The following is a 22,500-nucleotide window of genomic DNA, read 5'->3' on the forward strand; positions in this document are numbered from 1 at the left end:
AATCAGTCAGTACATACATGCCTTTCTGAAGGCAGCTCTGGGGAAGAGATAACACATGGCTAATTAGCATATGCCTCTGCTACAGACTGCCTCATTTATATGTAGCACGTCCTTGTGCTGCATGTCTTCATGCTACTGCACCATGTTAGGGCAGTCTATGAATTTCATGTTGGTGCACCACTTTAGGGCTGTCTCTGAATTCCAAAAGGAACTGGTAACCGTTATGAATTTCAGTCCTTATTTGCACATAGGTACATAGAGGATCCCATAGTACTAAAGGTGATTTGTTCTAGCTAAATATGAAATATGAGAAGAAAAGAATGTTAACCCATTCACATTTGTCATCTGAACAAGTATGGAAAAAAAAAAACAGCTGACTATATATGAATATGTCGTTTTCACGGTGAGAATTTGAAACTTTGTTTTTCTGAATGTTAAAAGACAGGAAATGTCTGTGAAATATACCTCATCTTCAGACATGCTGGCTCCTCTTGCTAATGCAATGCACAAAGATGAAACTTTTGTTTGTCTTCCTTGTGTGTGACAACCTACATATATTTTACTCTTTACGTACACAATTTTCTTTATTATTCGAGTGCATTTCATTGATTTACCTTTAAGATCTTGAGTCTTGTATTTATTTATTTTTAAAAATATTTAAGCACTGTTACTTATATGAAAAAAGGAGTAATCTTGACTTACACTGTTGGTTAACCAGCTCTGTGGCACACTTCTTCCATGAGGCCACTTAGGCATACTACTAGTGAAAGAAATATTAAATTTGTAACTTTATATACATGCTCAAGATAATAAGGCCTCAAGTTTGGACAACTGATTTTGTTCCGACCTACTCACTTCCTTCGTATGCACGTTTGACAAGAGTGCTTTTTGTGTTGCCACTTCAACCACTAGTAAGGGTGAAGCATCCATGCAAACAAAAAAAAAATCCAGATTTTATACTAGCACATACAATACACTAGAAATATCTAGTACCTGAGCAACTATGGTAGTATGGATTGTACCTGGTATTACTTTTCATTACCTACCTTCTGCACTTTTAGTATCAGCTTTGATGTATTACCCTCTCAGCAATGCATTTGGTTTTGAAATAGTTCTTTGCTACTCAGAAAAAACTTTAATCTGCATTTGTACAATTATTGCAAGAATACTGTACGATACTTTTTTATTTATATTACTCTGAAACCCTCACTTCTACAAAGCTCAATGATTCAACACCTTCTCCCTTGCACCTCAACTGCAAGGAAGAAAATGTTTCAGCAGTAAGGCAGATTTATTTTACAAAATGATACACAGGGATGACTGCTGTGCTTCTGTTATTCTGTAAGCATCTAATTTAAATGCTTTACGGCAAAGAACATTGCATTGTTGTCTGCACACTAATTAAACACTTAGCTGTCACAGTACTCTGCAGATAGTTATCTTATCTAGTTCTTGTACACTCATGTTTCAACTTTCCTGGACTGGAATAAACTAACCCTTATTTAAATCTCAACTTAAACTTGAAGTCAGTATATATCTTGAATGTAAGAAAAAAAACACAACAAAATGATAACCTGATAAATTAATACCAAAAACAAAGCAGTGTCTGCAGGGTAGCTACCAATGCTGCCAAGTCCATCTGCTTGTGCAGACATCAGGTTCTAGTTAGAAGGTCACTAACACACTTCTGAAGGTAGTAAATGTTCAGCTGACTTTTGCTGCAGTAATAAAAATAGAACTCCACACTCCTGCTCAACACCAACACCCACTGATGTCAAGGTCATCCAGCAACTTTGGGACCACAAGATGGGATTCATAATCACAGTGCCTGTGGAATACACTGTAAGCCCCAAGTGATTCATATACATGGTCCCAGTATGTAATGTCTTACCTGGCTGTGCGGCTTCAGCTGCAGCTTCAATAACAGAGCAGCTATGCAAACGTCCCCCACAAAAGATACCAGATTCATATATTCATCATCACTGGAGTACTGGCTGACCCTACTTATGTGATCAAAACTGCATACCAACAATATACTTATTCTCCTTCTAGGAGTATAGAGGTGAGCAATATTAATGCAATATGTCAGAAAAGGCACAAAAAAAAAAAAACACAAAACTGTGGAGAAGCAAACAGTTACAGGTAAATTAGTCCACTATGGCAGTCTAACCTGCTACCAAAACACTGCCCCCTTTCCACAGCCATGATTCTGCAATGGGAGCACTTATTCCACTGAATGTTCTCATTATACTATATCTTAATAGGGGTCATTCGCACTCACGGACAATTCATGAAACGTAACTAGCCATGACTGCAGAGGACAGCACTTCGCACTATGCAAAAGATTACGTGTCAGCAACTGTGCAGATTACTGTAGGAATACATGTGGTTGCTTTGCACATTCAACTTCTTGGAAATAATGCATAGCATGGAAAAAAGCAATTGTGGAAGTCAGTAAAATGTGGGACTACCTAAGACACTACATACTACGTAGAATACTCTGTGGTACTACTCACTATATGCAGCACAACTAAGTAAAATGGGATAAGCAAGCAAGAAAAAAGCCTGGTCTGTCAAAATGTGGAAGATATTAGCTAAATCAGACAGACAGAAAGCAGTAATTCCTTCGATCTGGAGAGAACAAGAAACAGATCAGAATTACCTCGCTGCAACATCATTAAGAAAGAAGTGCCAGCAAATGTTAAAGAAATGAGGACAACAGAAGGACTGAGTTACATGTATTAAAAAAAAAAAAAAAAAAAAAAAAAAAAGAGCTACCAACTGCTTCTCTGACAGTGAGCATATTATACAAGTGCATGCAATCCACATCAGTACATGACACGTTATTAGCACAATCTAAGCTTATGAAATGAGCTAGTACCATAACTGTGCACTGTAAATAATGCACACAGCTTAGCTGAGCGTGCACTATGTTCATGATAACAGTGTTGCGCTGAAGCTGAGAATACATTATACTCTGCTGCCTTGATCCAGATAACAGTGTATAACCTCCTGACTCAGACCCCTTCAACAGTAACACCTTCTACTTAAAGACAATTTCTATCAAAATCAAAACACTGCTACGAAACTAGTAGGGTAAAATAGCCCTTACAACAAAATGTGCTACATCCAGCCTTTCTAAAAATAGCAGCACCACAAAAGGTTAAGCACTTTGTCTGCATTATAGAAATTCTCTTTTTCTACAAGAACCATTTCCCCCATTCTGAAATATGCAGGTGATTACAGACCAACATCAAACTTTAGGATCAGACTAAAACTTCTTGAAAAACATTACACACAAGAACTTGCCTGAACAACATACCATGAATGGTCTTTTGGCCATTGCATAACATAGCCTCAAAGTAGACTATACTTCACAAATAACTACACACACCATAACTGGCCAAATGTATACAGATATAAAAGGGAATGATCACTGCTGCAATATCTGTAGACATATGTAGGGGCTTCAAAATTGCTAAGCTCACTTTGATGACATAAAAACTAAAAACGCATGGGCTTGGGAGGCCCCTGCCACTTGTTAAGCAATTACCAGACAGATATACTCTCAATGTATACATGGGTGACAGGTACTCTGAGCATGGAGACCTATAGTTAGGCGTACCACAGGGCTCATCATTGAACTGTACTCTCTTCATCATTTACAAATAATCTGCTGGTGGTATCCATTACACAACTTCAGTTAACTCGTTCATCAGATGGCCTTATTCTTTTAAAGGAAGGTAAAACTTTACCTGTGGCATATAAAAACCTGTATCTGTATTTTAACAAAGTCTCTTCCTGGTTCACAGCTACTAAGCTCATTCTGAATCCCTCAGAATCAGGAACTTGCTGTCTGGCACTCATCAGAAGCTCCAGCATGGAAAACCTCTTCTAATTAAAAAAAGAAAATCAGTGCATTATCAATATCTCAAGAGGCTACATATAAATATCCAGGCTCACTCATAGATCCTCCTCTTGTCTTTAAATTATACACAGAAGCACAGCTAATAATATTCTGAAGCACATAAAGACTTGGCTCAACTCTAGAGGCAAGGAAAGCAACTGGTGCTAATGCATTAATTTTAACATTAGAATGTTCACTTTCACTGCTTAAATGTTATGGTCCTGCCACTATACACCTACTCCAAATGACATTATATAAGGTATATTATTTTATCTCCCTTTCCCCAGAGAGGATGACCACCACTGCTTAACTTTGCAATAAGCTAACCAGCTCTCCCATTTCATCATGAACCATACTATTTTTATTACTAAATATAATTACTTTTAAATTACTGCCACTCCACTACCAATTGCACTGAAACAGTTAATATATTTTAAATTATCCAGTATGATCTAGTAACAAGGGGGCTCCAATACTCGCTTGCCTCACATTCATCAAAGCTCTTTGGGAAAGATTACCCACAAAAAGAGGTTCTAGTGAGCTGGCATCGTCAACCTGTTCATCTGAAACAAACGTTACTGACATTTAAGCAAAGTTACCAAAGCAGCTTTTAATACCGACAAATACCACTGTTTAGAGACAAACCTCTTAATCAATAACCAATTTCTCTGCACAGCACTAACATTATATATGTATTAATGCTAAATGTATATTTATACTTATGTATGATTCATGCTACTGTACAACTGTTTCCAATTCATTTCAATTTTGAGTTTTGTGTATATGACACGGTGTATGTTTTGTCTTGTAAAAATATTTCACCTAATGTACCTTTCAGTGCACTTGCGACTGAAGAGTTCCTGAAGACCAGTTCACTTACTCTGCTAACAAGTAAACAAATAATGGTACTGTGCCAACCCTTCCCAGATCTTGTCAAATTTCACACGAGGTTCCCTTTAAAAATGGACAGCAGTGTTCATCAGCTTTAAGTATATGAACAGTTGAAAACCACTTTACACATGCAAACTAAGTGTTGACAATTAATGAAGTAAAAACAATTTAAAAATGCTTTCTACATGTGTTTGTGCTCCCTGATTATAGCACTACTGCTTTTATTTCCAGCTCTGACCATTTCTTTTTGTACTGAATGTAAAACTACCATACATAATCTTACATACAAACAATATATTAATTATACAATATATAATGATACATACGAATCTGGATCCCTGTCCCTTACTAATTTCTGCTTTGTGTCTGGCATTTTTTAACCAATACACAATACTGTGAAAATCCAAAACAAAAGTAACACAAAACTTTGTACTATCCAACAGCACATGGTATGCTGTTATCTAGTTCGGTCTAAATGTACGAGGAAAGGCAAAGGAAAAAATAAAGATACTAAAACACACGCAGAGATGACAATGAACACTCCAAATAATCACATAGTCTGTATCAAACACAAAGGAATCTACGTATGAACGTTGGAAGCATATTAATAGTAAAGTCAACTAAGTATAACACTCGAGTTTCTACAAAAATATTCCACGCATTGAAAAAAATGTTAAATGTCCGCAAGGACTATAACATCATGTTTAATGAATACTAGTAATACACCGCAATGCATCCATGAGTAGCTGAAACCAGAGCAGACAGAATGTCTCTGATAGTTGTGCTAAATATGTGCACAACATTTAACCATACTCGTCTATGAAGAGGAATGTGGGAATTACGTTTATTCCTGGAAAACACTTTAAAACAAATACTTGTGTCTCAACATAATGAACAATAACACTGTAGACAAATCACTACAAAATAAATTCAGACTCTATATTATCAATCCGAACGAACAAACCTCTTACGCACACGCACAATACGCTTGCAGGACGTCAAACGTATGCGCCTATAATGCATGCGCAATTATACTTTGCCAATAGAGGTACGATAGAAACCCGAGCGAGGGAAAGCCGGAGGTCTGTGATATGTACCTGTGGATATGCAGGGAACTGTCACACCTGTCTGAGGATTATAGAGTAGTATAATAACAAGTTACATCTTTAAAGAATGAACAGGAAGAAAGGAGACAAAGGGTTTGAAAGTCCACGTCCATACAAACTATAAGTATTCAGTTTGTCTTTGCTTTGAATACAAATAGAGTGGGTGATGATGCTTTGTGTGGTGGATGTTTATGTAGGAGACAGGTTGTTTATTGTTTTTACTGTATGTAGCACTTGGCATTAAATTAATTAGCAAAGTTTGTCTTATCTGACAAGTTGCTAAAACTTTTGAGATTGTTCCTTTGTGACTTTTCTTGAAGTACCTTGCTGGTAAGAGGGTGATCGAATGGGGTATCCCCAATGGTTGAGCTTGATGTGTAAAGCATGAGGGTCTCTTGGAGAAGCAGTTTGTGAAATGGCAGATTTTTATACGTTCACTGCACAGTCCTGTGAATTGTACTGTACCGTGAAGGATGTCTGCTCAAACCACTGCAAATGTTTGATAATACTTATTTTGCATATTATTCCCTTACCTGTTACTATGATGTAATCTTGGTCGAGTGTACTCATGCCTATTTGCTACTTTTATTGTGTCATAAGAAACGGCAGCTCTGTGCACTTAATATATTCTCAAGTAAAGGAGATTATTCATGGTAATGCAGCATATCCTGTGATATGTGTGTTGAGAAGGGCTGTGGAAACCTAATCTGTAAAGAAAAAGTAAAAATGATATGGAGATGACTGCATGAGCTAGTTGGACAACAATAACCTAATTCCGCTGTTTGTACATAGCAGTAGACTATTTCCAAAACAGTGATATAAAAGAGTGGGACTCTTAACTAATACAATTAGTATATATTTCTTTGCAGTTTTGGCTGCAGGTGTTCCTTTTCGTTGCTGTCATTTGACACTGTGTTAACAGGTGTTAAGGAATGAACAAATCTTCCATAGCAATGTTCTTTTTTGACAACCACATCCTGTATAGGAGCTACTTAAGAAGTATGGAAATATTATTTAATACTTTTGTTGGAAACATGTTTTTGGTACCATTCTGCTTTGTGTTACAGAGGTGCTAAATAAATCTAAAGTCAGTATTTCTGATGTCAGAATGGGGTTAATGGTTATTCTAAAATATGTGTTGCATGCTTTTCATGTGTGTAGATGTTTGTGTATATGGGAATCCTGAAAGCTCGCCATGCGATTTAGCTTGTCAGAAAGGAACTTGTTAAACAGGTACTCATTTGTACATTGTGTTTGTGTATGTATATATTGTGTGTGTGTGTGTGTGTGTGTGTGTGTGTGTGTGTGTGTATATATATATATATATATATATATATATATATATATATATATATATATTAATAAAATATTGTGTGTATATGCATGCATACAGGGGATGTGGATACAAAGAGTGGATATATATACAGGGAACGTGGATGCAAAGAGTGGGTATGTTTTTATATTTTTGTTGGAGAAGATGGGAGCGGTATCTCATGAATAATGCTGCTGCTGATGAGATAGGAGTGCATCTTCTGTTCAGAAAAAACAATTAATTACTCAATGCCACATATTCTATTTATTAAACTTTTCTTTTGAGGGATATTTTATTAGTTCCCCAAAAACTACATTAAGTAAACATTAAAAAATAAATGAACAAAGTACAAAAAGGTGATTTTTTTTCCCCTGTGTTTTTTCTTAAAAATAAAAGGTGGGTAAAACAACAAGAACAAAAAATTAGTAGAAATAAAATATCCCATTTTTTATAGGTATCCAGAAACTGAATGGTCGTTCTTGCTAATGCTAGAGCTCTGGCAAACAAAGTTTGCAGACAAATACAAACTGAGGGCTGTCGTTGAGTCACCTTTTGACACCCAAACTAAAATTTGACTCAAATTGTAAGTTACCACTGCTTTTGGTAGATAGCCCCATCATACAGTATAGCCAGCACACCATTTTATTTAGCCCAGCTAATTGCCAAAAAAAAATCCTCAAGATCTTGAAAAGTAGTCACCCCCTTATACTTTGGATTGATCAATACAGTAATTGAGAGTACAATTCCAAGTTTGGAATGAATCTAAAGATATAATACAGTTAGACTCCAATAGTTTCCTAACCAAAAAAGATCAGAGGCTTAAAGTTCCTCTGCTGCCAAGATAGGCTGGAAGCTCCTTTTCCTTTATCCAGAATCTTGCAGACTTAAGAGGAGAGCATTGTTCTGTTTATGGTGTCATTAGAGGTCCAATTGTTGTTGACTTCCTGTTTCTGCTAGTTCAGTATATCCACCAGTACTAAAACCAGGAACCTAAGTCTTCACTAACTGTTAAATAAAAGACTGAGAAGGGACAGGTTTGTAACCCAGTGTCTCCCAAATCTCTTTAACAAACTTCCCCTGTATGTTAAGCAGTGCAACTCACGGTCTTCCTTTAAACATAACTTAAATAACTGAATGGATATTCACAAATTTACTCTGGGATTGACTGACATGGCCCTCTTAGACAACAGATGTTCAGCCTGAGGGAGGGTACTGGCAATGTGTAAATTGTCATAAGATACGGTGAGACTAGAATATCTGTGAATCTGTGAAGGATGTCGTGCCTTGGGTTGTATTGTAAGACTATCACACTGATTTGACAAGGTAAACTTAAATTTCAATTTATTGACATAACAGTATAAAAATGTTAAATGAACATGTCAGGAATGCCACTTCAGTAAGCATTTTTTCTAATATTTCAATAATACATCCAAGGCTAGCAAGTTTTAAAGAACATTGTTTACTTTGCAGAAGCAGCTACAAAGCCATGTGACTGGCTGCCCTGGTTGAAAAAGTCAAATTGTAAAATTAGAGCACTTTTCATAGAATGGTAAATCATTCAGTGCCTCACAGTATACTAATGTGGCTTCTGAGTAATTCATAAAGGCTTGTTGAAGTGCTGTAGTTCCTGAAACCAGCAAGACTGTTCATAAATTCTGACCCAACTTAAGTGGCCAGTCAAAGTATCACATGTCAGTCCAGTGAAGATCAAACTTTTAAGGGATTAACAAAGCAAGCAACTGCATGTAGATGCTTGGACTTGGATTGCTGAATCATCACCTAAAATTGAGACCGTGACCACAAGTATTTGTAAATTGTATGTTGGACGGCAGTTGGTGACCAACATCACATCACTCCCCCAGTTTTAAGGGAGAAGTATGTGTTTTCCTTAAAGTACAAAATATTACTGTGCAAACACATTTAAAACCGTCCCATAACTAGCATTGCTTAGTGAACTTTTAATTTAGCTATACTGCAAGTGTTCTACATTTCTAGATAGCCTTCAGTGAACTTTGTATTTAAATATTTCAGACTTTACCTCATTCTACAGAGAAATAAAATAATGTCAAGTTGTGCAGTGTCTTGCCAGTGTTTTACATTTTTTATGTAAAAATGTGGATTTTGTGTATATTTGTGTACACACGTACATTTAGTGTTATGCACACACAGAATTGCAAATAACTGTGCATATTTCTTGTTTCCATACATAGAATAGTATTATGTTATTTCTTTTTAGACGTAACTTCTGGTTTGTCACAGTTTGAATGGTTTCTGGCTGGATAGTCAGTGGTAGAGAATCACTTAATGTCTTTGATAGCAGTCAAAGTAACCTCATTTCTGTCTGGATGAGCATTAGTGGGTAAAGTGTCACCGTGGTAGGTGAACAGACAGCAACCTCATAAGTGTGTTGCTTTACAAATGCATAGTAGTTTATTAAGGTAGACTTGCTATTGGGGGATGTTGTGTCTTTATCACTCAAGATTATATGTTGATAAATGCTTGAGTTGACATCTGTCTTCCCAAAATAGTCTGCTCCTTGTGGAGGGTGAGCTCTTGGCATTTCTTTATAAAGCTGAGTGCTGCTTCATTACGGTTTTCTGTTAGGTGCCACTCTTCCTTATATGTTCATCAGGTATGTTCCATGACTTTGGAATTTTTTTTACCTTGTCAGCACAGTGTTAACCTGCCATTTCTGTACTATGGTTTTCAGATTTGCAGTTAATGACTTTATGTATGTTGGCTATAATAAGGTTGCATCTGCCTGTAGCAATGATGGAGTCATCTTTCTCTTGTTCCTGTGTTTCATAAAATTGCTTGAATTGCGAGTTGTTATAGATCAGATTTTATATTTTTGCAGTATTTAAAAAAAACTGTGCAGAGCATGCCCAAGACTGAGATTTCCACATGAGCTGATGTGGAGATAAGGTAACAGGATGCATCAATGGGAGCACTGAGTATTCCTTTGCTAGCGTCTACAGATAGTCTTTTTGGACAGGCCAGTAAAATACTATGATAATATTTTTCCAGACCACTTTTGTTAACTTTGTCATTTGGTGACATCTAGATGGGTACACTTTTTTATTCAGCTGATTTTTTATCTGGCATAGTACACAGTTTTTTTTTTTTTTTTTTCTTTGCCATCTCATCCCTGTTTGGGAACCATATATTTCCATAGCCATTAGGTTTTTGTTTTAACCTCTCCAGAGTGCCCTTCAATGGTAGTTTTTTGAACATTTTATTTATGTATGTATTTATTTTTATTTTGGAGGTAATTATAAATCTGGATTTTTCAAAAAAATATTTTCTTTTAGCTGGTTTCTTTACAATTGTCATGTCTTATTGCATACTGTATTTTCTTTGCAGGTCTCATATCTGTGTATTATCTCAGCATCTGCATCATTTTTTGTTTTTATGTTTTTTTGTCCCATATTATTGGTGCGTAATTCTTTACATGTTGTAGCACAAATCCTATTTCTACTTCTGTTTCTTATTTTTTTTTATTTTTTTTTTTATCAGGGCTGTTGAAACTACCATCCTGTCATTGTCCTTAGCCAGTTTGTTGTACTTCCTTTCTCTGTAGATATGAAATAATGCATTGATAATCATTCAGCAGTGTTTTCCATTCTATTCTTGTATTGCATTTTAAACTTGTAGAGCTACAACCTCAGTGACCATGGTTCTAGCTTAAGTGGGTGATTTGATTTGGGGTTAATTGTTTCTTCTAAGGTTTGTAGTCTGTGATAAATGTGTATTTGATTAAATTATCTAATAAACTTATTTATTGTATTTTTATTTTACATTTGCTGACTGAAATAGTCTGACTGTGGATGGAAACCCCTTTTCAGCAGAAGCCCAGGGAGAAAAACTTCATGTTACAATACTCTAGACTAGAGTATTAGTATTAACTGTCAACAGAATAGCAGTAAACCAAATCAACATGACAATGAGCAAAGTTTACAGGATAATCATAGTGCTCAAGGTAGCAGTTAAAGTAAGAATATGCAGAGAACATAAATAAAGCAGCACACTAATCCAGTGTTCAAATGTACAGTCTGAAGTTATTACAAGTTACTAGCAAGTAGAAAATAATTATTTAGAATTAACAAGGTGCCTAGTATTATGTATTTACATTCACACATTTCTGTAATTTCACTTGAGCTAAACAAACATAATCTAAACTTTCCCTGACTGAAATCTCTTGCCATTGTTTCTTTCTCAGTCTTGGAGTATGTCTTCTCCACATCTGGCAATTTATATCCTCAGTCCTTGTGGCACTATTTTAAGGTCTACTTGTGGCACTATTTTAAGGTTTAAACACTTCATTACATAATTGTCAATCTGTAAGCTTTTCATTCACTCTTTCAATGAACCGGCAACATATCGGTCCCTATTAGCTTCAGCAGAATTGTCGTTTACTACTGGCTTATTGTTAAAATCAAACTGTTTATAAGCTGATCTAAATCAATTTTAGATACCATTGTTTTGCTACCACCACTGAAACATTTAAACACCACATTTAATCCATTGTTGGTTTGATAGGACTCTCTCCAGTTAATATGTTTGATGGAAACCCCATTTTTTTGTATTTGCCCTTTGCTTGTATCTTCACTTTGAGTGCTGCAAAGAATAATTCCATTGTTTATTTCAAGTAAATTGTCAGATCCTATGCCTCCGACTCCGCCAACTTCTCTGTAATCACTGTTTGCAACATTTCTTCCATTCAGAGCAGATGCATAGGGGGCATGTCCATTTAAACCTGACCCAGCAACATTGCCAGTCTGCGAAAGCAATTCTGTGGTGAGCTCGGAGTGAAGTTTGTCCATTTCTTCTTGCCAAACAGGTGAAAATACGGAGGGAAAATTATCGAGGGAGTCCAAGCTGCAATCACTACTACTACACGATAAATATGAAACGTGTAGAGTTACAAAAACCAACTATAAATCAAAATAAAATAAGTAACGCCAGCAGCTTAAATAACCCAACCAATGGAGTGTCTTCTTTATTTAAGAACAATGGAGCATTTTCGTTCTTTACAATTCAGGACTTCTTCAGAATGTTCTATACTAAAAAGAACAACCCTTAAGTACTATTGCATGGCTTCCAATTAATTAAGTAACCTTTATAATTTAAAGTGACAGTGCACTAAAGATATGCCGATGAGCTGATAAAAGTGCAAAACTCAGAGGTCAAAATGAAGAAAAGACTGGCTGAGTGAGATTACTCAAGAGGAGATGTTTCAAAAGTGGTAGAATTAGAGCACATAGGGGGAATTGAGATTTTTTGCTGTATCTGAGAAACTAGAAGGAATAGAGTGTATTTTTATGAAGTCACAAATAAGCAACTGGACTGGCATTCCATAGCAGGAACTGTTAAGTGAAAGGACACAGTGTGTATGGTCCGGAGAAAGTTATCAAGACCTTTTTATTAGTAAAGATGCAAACTAACCAGCAGAAGGAGTTGATCCCGACAAAACTGTGGCAAAAGGGAGACAGTAGAGTGTTTGTGTACACCAGGCAGAAGAGAAACAAATTTATTCCAGTAATCAGGGAATGTCAAGGGGCAGGTGTGAGATTCAAGCTGTTGTATTCAACTGCCTTAAGAATTTTTTTTTTCCTGGAGGATCAAAGCCATTTTTGATGCAGAACAGGCTAAGGAGGAATTGCAAGAGTTTGTCAAACAAAAAAAAAAATGAGCCATCAAGCAGAAGGGGACTCAGTTTCTCATTCTACTAATAATAATAGCACACTGAGGGACTTTGCCCGTGAAACGTTTTCCACTGTTCTAAAGGAAAATGCTTGGGAGAGAGAGAAAAGCACAGGAGTTGACCAGAAGAATCAGGAGTACCGTGGAACTGAAATAGAATATGGAGTTGGGAGATGAACATGAAAAAGACTAGCAACATGGAAATTAGTGAATAAATATGAAACTTCAAAGCATCAATCTCATTTGTGAAGTATGGCTGTATTAGAATAAGTGGAAAGAGTGGACTTTTGCTGACTTTGTTAAATGCTTTTCAGTTCCTCTCATGTTTATGTTCCTTCATTTTATTAATGTTTGGTAGGACTTTGAGGGGAAGAAGAAGGAAAAAGGTAACTGTTAAGTAAAACAATTTCTTAATGGTGTTTCTTTGAAACTTTTCAAAATATAAATTGCACATTTTATAGTAAGTATTTTTAGTTCTTGTTTGTGATTAAAGTAAACTGATGCATTTTATTTTTTCTTCCATTCTTTTTTGGTACCAAGAAATGCAGGAATTACAGTGCAAAAAGAGAAGAAAAGCTAGACAGAAGCATGTTTAAGCTATTAGGCTGTAGTCTTGGGTTGTTGAGGTGGGGGATGAGGTGCAGAAGTACAAGGATTATAAAATATGTAGAGCTGATGTGTTTTCTCTCACTTTTGCTTTGGTGACTGACCTGTCTGGATTAGCACCCCCTGGTGTAATCTACATGTTTAAGTAGAAACAAGTAAATATGAGAACACCAGATATAATGAAAAGTTTTCCTTTAGCAATAAAAGTTACCAGGTGCTGGGGGTATTCTATGGGTGGGTGTTTTTTTTTTTTTTTTAGACATTTAATTATTCCCATGAATTACCACATTGATGGTAGTCCACTGATGACAGAAGGCATCATAAGAGATCTGGGAACACAGGTTGACAGCAACCTCTGTTTTGACCACTACATTTCCACTGTGGTCAGAAAGTCCTTCTGTGTGGTAGTCCTTGCAATATCCAGGAAGAAAGAGGTCATTGTCTCCCTCTACTCTTCCCTCATTAGACCAGTCATCAAGTACAATACTCAATTTGGCATGTACCTCACTAGACACCTACAACAACTGGAGAGGTCGCAAAAGTGCCTCACAAAGAGGATCCTAGGCCTTAAACACTTGTCCTATATGGACAGACTAAAAAAAAAAAACTCCCAACTATTCTCTGTCTCATATCGCCTACTTAGAGGCGATCTCTGCTTGACTTACAGAGCCATGTCTGACCCAGCTCGGTTAGAAATGCTACATCTAAAGAAATCCCAATCCCTCTGCACTACACGCTCCAGAGACCTCAACCTCATTACCACACTCAACAGAACAAGGTGAAGGGACAGGTTCATGGCCCAGAGACTCCCCATGGTATGGAATAGACTTCCCATACATGTCAAGCAGAGTGCCTCACTGGCCGTCTTCAAGAGAAATCTTGATGAGTGGATGGGAAATAGAAAATTCACCCCAGGGATCACTCCAGTGGCTCTGCAGAGGCACTGGGAACTAAGGTTGGGTGGCACGATGCCAGGGTAATCCTGTGGGCTAGGCTTGTAAAGGCTCCAGGGCCATTAGCCTAGTACACACCTATGAAAACAAAAAGTCTTGCAGAATTTGACATGGGTTCCAATGTTGATAACAGAACTGGATAAAGGATTAGGGTTCCAATGTTGATAATAACAGAACTGGATAAAAGATTAACCTGCCAAACATTAATGGGTGCATGTATCACAAAAGCTGGAAATAGACATTTAAAGAAAATGCTTTTATATAATACGTGGGAATAATGGCACCTTACTATAATGGCAACACTTTCCGTGCTATTTTGGAATGTTAATGGTCTCACAGATGCAGACTAAAAGGAAAGAATACTCAATTATGTTAGAGAGTGCAAATAGTGCCATAGGGGAGACACTTGGGAAGAACCGATTGGGTAAATTTGACAAAGGATTTTGGGGTGGATATTCTGCAGAATATTAGAGACAAAGGAGGAGGACTACTTATTTTAATTGCTAGAGGATCCAGCAATCCAGGTGTGATAGAAGAGGGTGGAAAAAATAATAATGGCAGATTGTGTTAGTAAGGGGCTACTGGGAAGGGACGAGGATTATGCTGGCATGTATTTAAATTTCACATAAAATTGCTACTATGGAGCATAAAAATTTGGTGTGGGGGAGGATAATCAGCTTTCAACAGTGAATATTACTTATAGGTGGGGACTGGACTTTGATTTGCCACAATGAAGATGTATTTGGAGAGCCTAAAAGGGAAACATTTTACGAAAGATGGTAGATTTCTGAAGAAATTTATAAAATTGTTTGGTATGAAAGACATGAATTCAGTAGTAGGAACTCTGAGAGAATTTGTGTATTATTTCCCAAGATACAATAACTGGGCTAGACTTGACAGAAATTATATTTCACGGGAACATATCCATTTAATTGAGAACTTTGATACACATCCAATAACTATTTCAGATCATGCACTAATTATTACTAAGATAAAAATGCAGGGTAATGAAGTAAAGATGAGACACTGGCTCTTCTCTGCATAACTGAAAAGAGAGGAATTTAAGGAATGGGGTAGTAGAAATTATCTGGGATTTATTAAGTACTCCAGTAGTTATAGCTAGCGAGTATGATAACATGAAAGTAGAGTTTAAAAATAGGGTAGAAATAAAAGAAAGTGATATGGTTAAGAAGTAATAATTTAGAAAGGTTGACAAAGGTTAGTATTACAACATAAAGGGAATCTCTCAGAACAAGAATAGGTACAATTGCAGAGTGCTAAAGAGAAAATTGGAGAGTACCTGGATAATATGCATGCAAGTAGAAAGATTGCTGTTAAGCAACTGTTTTGTGATAAATCGAAAGCACAAAAACGTTTTTGATATGACATCTTGGACAATAGAAAGTTGAAAGGGTTGTTGCCAAAATAGGGGAGTCTATAACAACAAAAATAACTATAGATCCTGTAGGAGTATTAGAGATACTTCAGAAATTTTACAAAAAAAAATTGTATAAAGCACAGAAGTGGAGAAATTATGAAAAAGCACAAATGAAAATATTTATGGAAGACTTAAATATGCAAAGGCTAGAGTTGGATGAGGCTGAACAACTACACATTAAGATAGGAGAGGAGATAAAATTGGTGATGTCTAACCAATATAAAGGAAAGTCTCCAGGAAAAGATGGTATTCCAGTGGAAGGTTTGGAAGCTAGGAGGGAAACAAGTGATAAAGATCTGGAGGGTTGTTTAGTATTTTGAAAGGAGGGGCGGCACCAACATCCTGGGGAAAAGCAGTGGTGACTTTTAATACCCAAAGATGGTAAAGGCCCATCTGAGCCTGCTTTGTGCAGGCGCATTTCAAATTAAAACCACGAGTATAAAATGTTTGCCTATAATGGCTAAAATAATGGCAAAGGTGATGCCAATATTAGTAGATATGGACCAGTGTAGTTTTGTGGAAGGGAGGTAAACATTTGACAACATTAGTAGAACAGTGATGATCCAAAGGGAAGCAGAATGTAAGACAATACTGCTGTTATTGGTGGGTCTTGATGGAGAGAGGGCATTTTTTTTGTATTTTTATGTAACATTTGTTGACCAGGAAAGTCTGACTAGGACAGAGCCTGTTTTCAGCGGCAGCCTGGGCAGAAACGCTCCAAATGTATGTCTTTGGAATATGGGAGGAAACTGGAGTACTTGGAGGAAACCCATGCGGATGCAGGGAGGACATGCAAACTCCAAACAGAAGGAACCCTAGCCGAGAATCTGACCGGAGAACCATTCACGCATTCAACAGAGTGTACTGGGATTTTGAGTAGGGCAGTGGAAGCATTTGCATTTTTTGATAAAACAATAATGAAGTTAATTTAAAACCATATATGAGGGATTGGAGGCAGAAATCAAAGTAGGAGGGTTCCTTTCTGATAAGTTGTCTGAACAGAAGAACCAGCCAGGGTATCCTCTCATCTTTTCTCATTTGTGTTTTTATATGTAGAACCATTGGCAAAGAAAATAAGGGACTCAGAAATTCAAGGATATAATTGGTATGGTATTCAAGAAAAGTTGGCTTTATTAGCAGATGGTGATATTTTGGGGTCTGTATTAGCAGTCCAAGAGATTACTTGCGTGAATGTGTTTTGAGCGACATTGAGCGACACAAACATCAAATCGCATTTAAGCGATTCGATGTTTGACATGGGGCAAGGAGATGGTTGGGCAACTTTGTGGAGTTGCCCTTTCTTTTCTGTTTTTAGTCCCTTTAGTTTTATACAAAGGTCTGGCATATTTTTATCAATCCGAGAAGAAGCTGTGGATAGTAAAGTGTTGAAGGATTTTATTAGAGAGAGAGAGAGGGCAAGAGTCAAGTGGGATAAGTTGATCCTCCTAAATGAACAAGGTGCTTTAGGATTACCTGATTTGAAGGGATATTTTAGAACTACAGTTACTGCTCTTGTATACATTACACAAGCAGAAGGCTACAGTTGAAAGTGAAAAGTGTTGATGGAGCAGGGAGTTAATTCAAGAAATAAGGAAATAATGGAATTTTGGACACAGATCCTCAAGGAAAAGAAGTCCTACAGAACATTATATTCACGAAGTAGCAAAAAGTATACTAAGAACTAAGTCAACGTGAGAATGGAAAGAGATTCTTCCAGTAGGGATGAAAGTAATTAGGGGAACAGAGAAAAGACGAGGGGCTTGAATTTATTGGAGGAAAAGATGGCAAAGGAACTAAGGTATTGTGAGCACACAAGTAGAGAAAGAAAGGTAGTAGAATGGGAAGGGGCTAAGAAGACATTTGGATTGCAGGCTAGTAATTGCCTTCCCCATCAGGGATTGATATTGGGATATAGACAGAGAATGGGATATGGGAATACTAAATGAAAGACCTGCACTGTTTGAGTTTTTAGTTGAATCTACAACAGAATCTGCTGATGGAGAAAATAATAAATACGACATTTAAAATATTGCACAATAACTATAGGAATCTATTGGAAGATGTCAGAAAAGATTGAGAGGAGAGATCAGGTATGTAATTCAGAAAGAAACCATGGGAAAACATATATGTATGGCTCCCAAATATGCAACAGAATCTTGGAGTTATGATTTTTGACTGGAAATGTTTACATAGATAGTTTTATACCCCAGGCAGACCCCAACACGTAGATGACAAAAGTTTGGAGGTTTGGTGCATAAGAACATAAGTCTTTGGGACTATTGTGATTTGGCTGACTTTAAAAATTCCTTACAGAGCACTCTGTCAGGAATACCAAGCAACTAAGTGAGTGTAACTAAGGAAATTATTATTATTATTATTTTTAGCTGGAATACAGTATTTGAACTGCCTAGACATGGTAGTCTTTGTTAGGTGTAATTCTGGTGGTTGCCAAAAACAATTACCATAAAATGGAAATCAAAATCTAAACCAACTATATTTGAAGTAGTGAATATTTAACAGAGAATGAAAATCACTTGGCACCACAGGACCCGGAAGCACGTAATATATGTCATAAAATATGTCAAAACAATTCTGTAAAATATTTTTATAGTTTTATAATACAAATAAGTGCAGTAACCCCTTTTAACCATCGGGGGGTGAAATCAAAACTCCAATTTAAAACCTAGAGTTACTAACTGGCATTGTAAAACATTTCTTATCTGAGTTGCCAATGTATAACATTCCATATATCATATTATAAAATCTTATGGGTTCAAAAGTGAATAAAACAATAGATGTCATGTTCTGCTAAACTGTGTTAACTCCGATAAGAAATGCACTTATTATAAAACTATAAAAATATTTTACAGAATTGTTTTATGACATATTTTAATAGTTTGTATTCAATTTCAAGTTCATTATGCTATTCAGTTGTCAAGATATTTTTAGAAAATGAATTATTTTTAGAAAATGAATTATTTTTAATGATAAGAATGTATTTTAGAATTTCCTTATATGGTGATCTTCCTGTTGGGAAAGGTTCACAGGAAGTCATGTGATGATTCTGGAAGTATTTAATGTGACTGAACTTCGAGCAATGTTGTTTGCCTTGAGAAAGCTCGCATGTGGTCGAGTGAAAGCGCTTGGATTATATTGTGGATTTTTACTTTGCCTGGTTACATTAAAGGATCTTTTTGGAGACCTAGCAGCTGTTTGATTTCTTCATCTGCCTATTTTGAAAGCCTTTGTTTATGTGCTTCCGGGTCCTGTGGTGCCAAGTGATTTTCATTCTTGGTTTGATTTTGCTTTTAGTTTGGAATATTTAACAGAGATAAAATAACAGAAAATGGGATCTTTATGAAAAGGTAGGAGTAAATTCCATAGAAAAAATGGAAGTTGTGTTAACAGTAGATGAATGTTTTGGAGGAGGAATGACATCTAAGAGAAATTAGGAATTGAATAATTTTATGTAATGTTGCTTGGATAACTGTGTGTGGGTGTGTGTATATAAAATGTATACACACGCAAGCACGTACATATAACCGTGTATGTGATGTGCAATGTGTGTAAATGTGAACTTGTTTAATATCGTTTGATTGTATATGTTGTGACGACCCTCCATTGGACCAGTAATCAAGGAGCCTCAAACCTCACCACTGGCAACAGTGGGGGGCATTCACCAAGAGGATGACAAGTATTTCCAAATGTAGCTCTCTGCATCAAATGCAATTTCCCTTAAGAACACACACAAGTCAGTCCAGGGCTGGTTTCTCCCTCTTTTTCTTCAGATCCCCAATAAGATTCCCCACTGCGACAGCCATAAAGTTGAGTCCTTAGCCAGGGTTCCAAGTCAAGTCCTCCAACACACTCTCTGTCCAACCAGTGCATCGGGTCCCTGCCCAAGTAGCTGAAACATACAATCTTGAGATTTGTTTAACACACACACACCTGTGAAAGGCTGGCACAGGTTTACTAGCTATGTCCCCTTCTGCCCAGACTATAAGGTAGTTACCACTGTCACCAGAACCCCTTATCAGCTACTTTAAGGCCCTTAAAGGGTGTCCAATTTTACTGTATAATATTTAATATTCATACAAATGGCAATTTGTTCAAGAGCAAGGCTGTTAGGAATGGCCCACATAGTGTCACCAAATAAATATGCAAGTACTCTCAAAACTTAAATATATCTACACAGATCAGCCACAATGAAATGTTTAAATATATTTAATAAATAATAAAAGAACAAGACAATACTGAATATATATTCACAGTGACATCAGAGTTCAAAACCACAGGAAATATTAAAAATAACATTGCAGTACAGGATCACACAAATAAAGAAAACATCTAAACTAAGCTTCACTATTTTCCTGACCTGTATCTAAGAGAATTACTACTCCCTAGTAACTTACTATTAGAGCAAGGCAGATGTGGTGATGGTTGTTGTTAGGTCCAAGACAGAATGTTCCGTCTCAGAAAGACTTCTCAAATTTAATATCAAAATAATACTGCTGGGATAGCTTGCAGATGACATAATTTCTGGTCATCTGACTTCTAGTTTCTAGGCCAAAACACCCATTGCTAGATGCTGACAAGCATTTAGCATCTACCTGTAAAACTATACAGACCAGGGCTTTTCCTCAGATCTTTGACAGATGCTGGTAGTCCTAAAACAATTGTATTATTTCATGCTTCAAAGGTAGCAATTAGTTCACTCCAGGGACAAGAGCTTCTTGGCACAGACTCTGTGTCTCTAGCTGCATTGAAAATTTGAGAGTTAGCATCTTTATTGCGTCCTATAAAGTAATTTAATTTCTAAAGTTTACTAGAATGAAGTTAATCTCCTGTATTCCAGTTTCCACTGTTAAAATATATACATTTTAAACAGTTACAATAGTGCATGTACATTTCTGTTCCCTTCCAGTAGGTCATGCTGTGGATGCATTTTAAACTCCGCATTTTTACAGATACCTTTTTCAGCACAAACATCTGTACAGAGCAGTTTAATACACGATTTCCAATACATTTGTAACATAAACATCTTATGTAAATAATTTTGATATTCACCAGTGACATATAATTATTTATAAAATTCCAGCTAGCTGTTCTGGTAGTATGTCTTTCATCACAGCCCCCCCCCCCCTTCGAAGACTCAAGCTAGTTTTTCAAGTGACCCTTGAGAAGCATTGCTTGAGAGGAATGAGCCTATCTGGGAATACATTACCCCATTCCCTGTCTTGAGAGCCCATCTGCATTGTCATTGCTAACCCTGCTGCTGTGCTGCATTAGCATTTTGTTGGCTGTCTCAATGTAGCCATGTTAAGGGATTGTGGTTTGTAACTACAGTGAATTTCCTTCTATACAGATGAGGCTGAAGTTTCTGCAGTGCCCATACTATGGCTAGACATTCCGTTTCTACAGCTGCATAGCATTTCTCCCTGGGTTGAAGCCTATGGCTGAGATATACTACTAGGTGCTCTTTTCTCTTTGAGGAAACCTAGCTGAGTACAGCCCCCACCCCTTGGTTTGAAGCATCCACCTGCACAACAAATTCTTTGCTGTAATCTGGACTGGCTAACACAGGGAGTCCTCCCAAAGTTCCTTTAAGCTTCCGGAATGCCTACTCGCATGATGGGGTTCACGCTACCTTATCTGGCCTGTTTTTCCTTGTCAGGTCTGTGAGGGGAGCAGCTATGGTACTATAATTGGGGAGAAACTTTCTGTAGTACCCTGCTGTCCCTAGGAATGCCCTCACCTGCTTTTTGGTAACAGGGGCAGGCCATGCATGAATGGCTTCTACTTTGGCAGGTTCTAGTCTGATCTTACCACTCCCCACTCTGTCCCAGGTAGGAGACCTCTGCCATACCTGCCTGACACTTACTGGGCTTAATTGTCAACTCTGCCTTCTGCAGTCTGCCCAGCACCTCCCTGACATGCTGAAGGTGCTTTTGCCAGGAATGGATGTAGATGATGATATCATCCAGTTAAGCAAAGGTAAAATCTCTTGCGCCTGCTAGAATATGATCTGCCAGCCTCTGGAAAGTCACTGGGGCATTTTTCATTGCAAAGGGCATGTTCATGAACTCTTACAAGCCGAAAGGAGTCACAAAGTCTGGAGTCTCTCTCTAGAGCTGGGAGTCCAAAGGCATCTGCCAGTAGCCCTTGGTGAGATCAATAGTAGTAAGATACTTAACCCCACCCAGATGTTCTAGGGCTTCATCTATCCTAGGCATGGGATGAGCATCTGACTCTGTGTGACTATTTAATTTCCTGTAGTCATCACACAACCTGGTGCTGCCATCCTTCTTTGGTACCAGCACCACTGGGGAGGCTCAGGAACTGCTGGACTCCTGGATTACCCCCAGTTTCAACGTTTCCTATATCTCCTCCCTCGGAGTGTCTGACTCTCTTAGGCACCCTATAAGGGACCTGTATCCACATGGTGCTGCACCAGGTAAGCATGCCTCCAAACTCTTGTAACACTGCTCAGATTTCTCGAAACTGGGTAGGGGATAGCTGCTGGGACATTGCTACCTTTTCCACTGAGGTGTCAGTCCAAGCCTCACTGAGGAAATTCCCTTCAG

The 22,500-nt window shown here is 37.3% G+C and overlaps 1 protein-coding gene across 1 annotated transcript in view; it reads left to right on the plus strand.

The window, feature by feature from the left end:
- Nucleotides 1-5,855: 5,855 nt before the first annotated feature.
- TAF2 (TATA-box binding protein associated factor 2) overlaps nucleotides 5,856-22,500 on the plus strand; it is a 2,150,018-nt gene continuing 2,133,373 nt past the window's right edge. Inside the window, exon 1 of the mRNA XM_044066916.1 lies at nucleotides 5,856-6,024. Within this exon, the coding sequence (XP_043922851.1) occupies nucleotides 5,972-6,024 (53 nt within the window). The 5' untranslated portion in view covers nucleotides 5,856-5,971. The remainder of the gene's footprint in view (nucleotides 6,025-22,500) is intronic.

Source organism: Protopterus annectens, chromosome 3.part1 (genome assembly GCF_019279795.1).
Source record: "Protopterus annectens isolate FY-2018-M chromosome 3.part1, PAN1.0, whole genome shotgun sequence".
Taxonomy (NCBI): Eukaryota; Metazoa; Chordata; order Ceratodontiformes; family Protopteridae; genus Protopterus; species Protopterus annectens.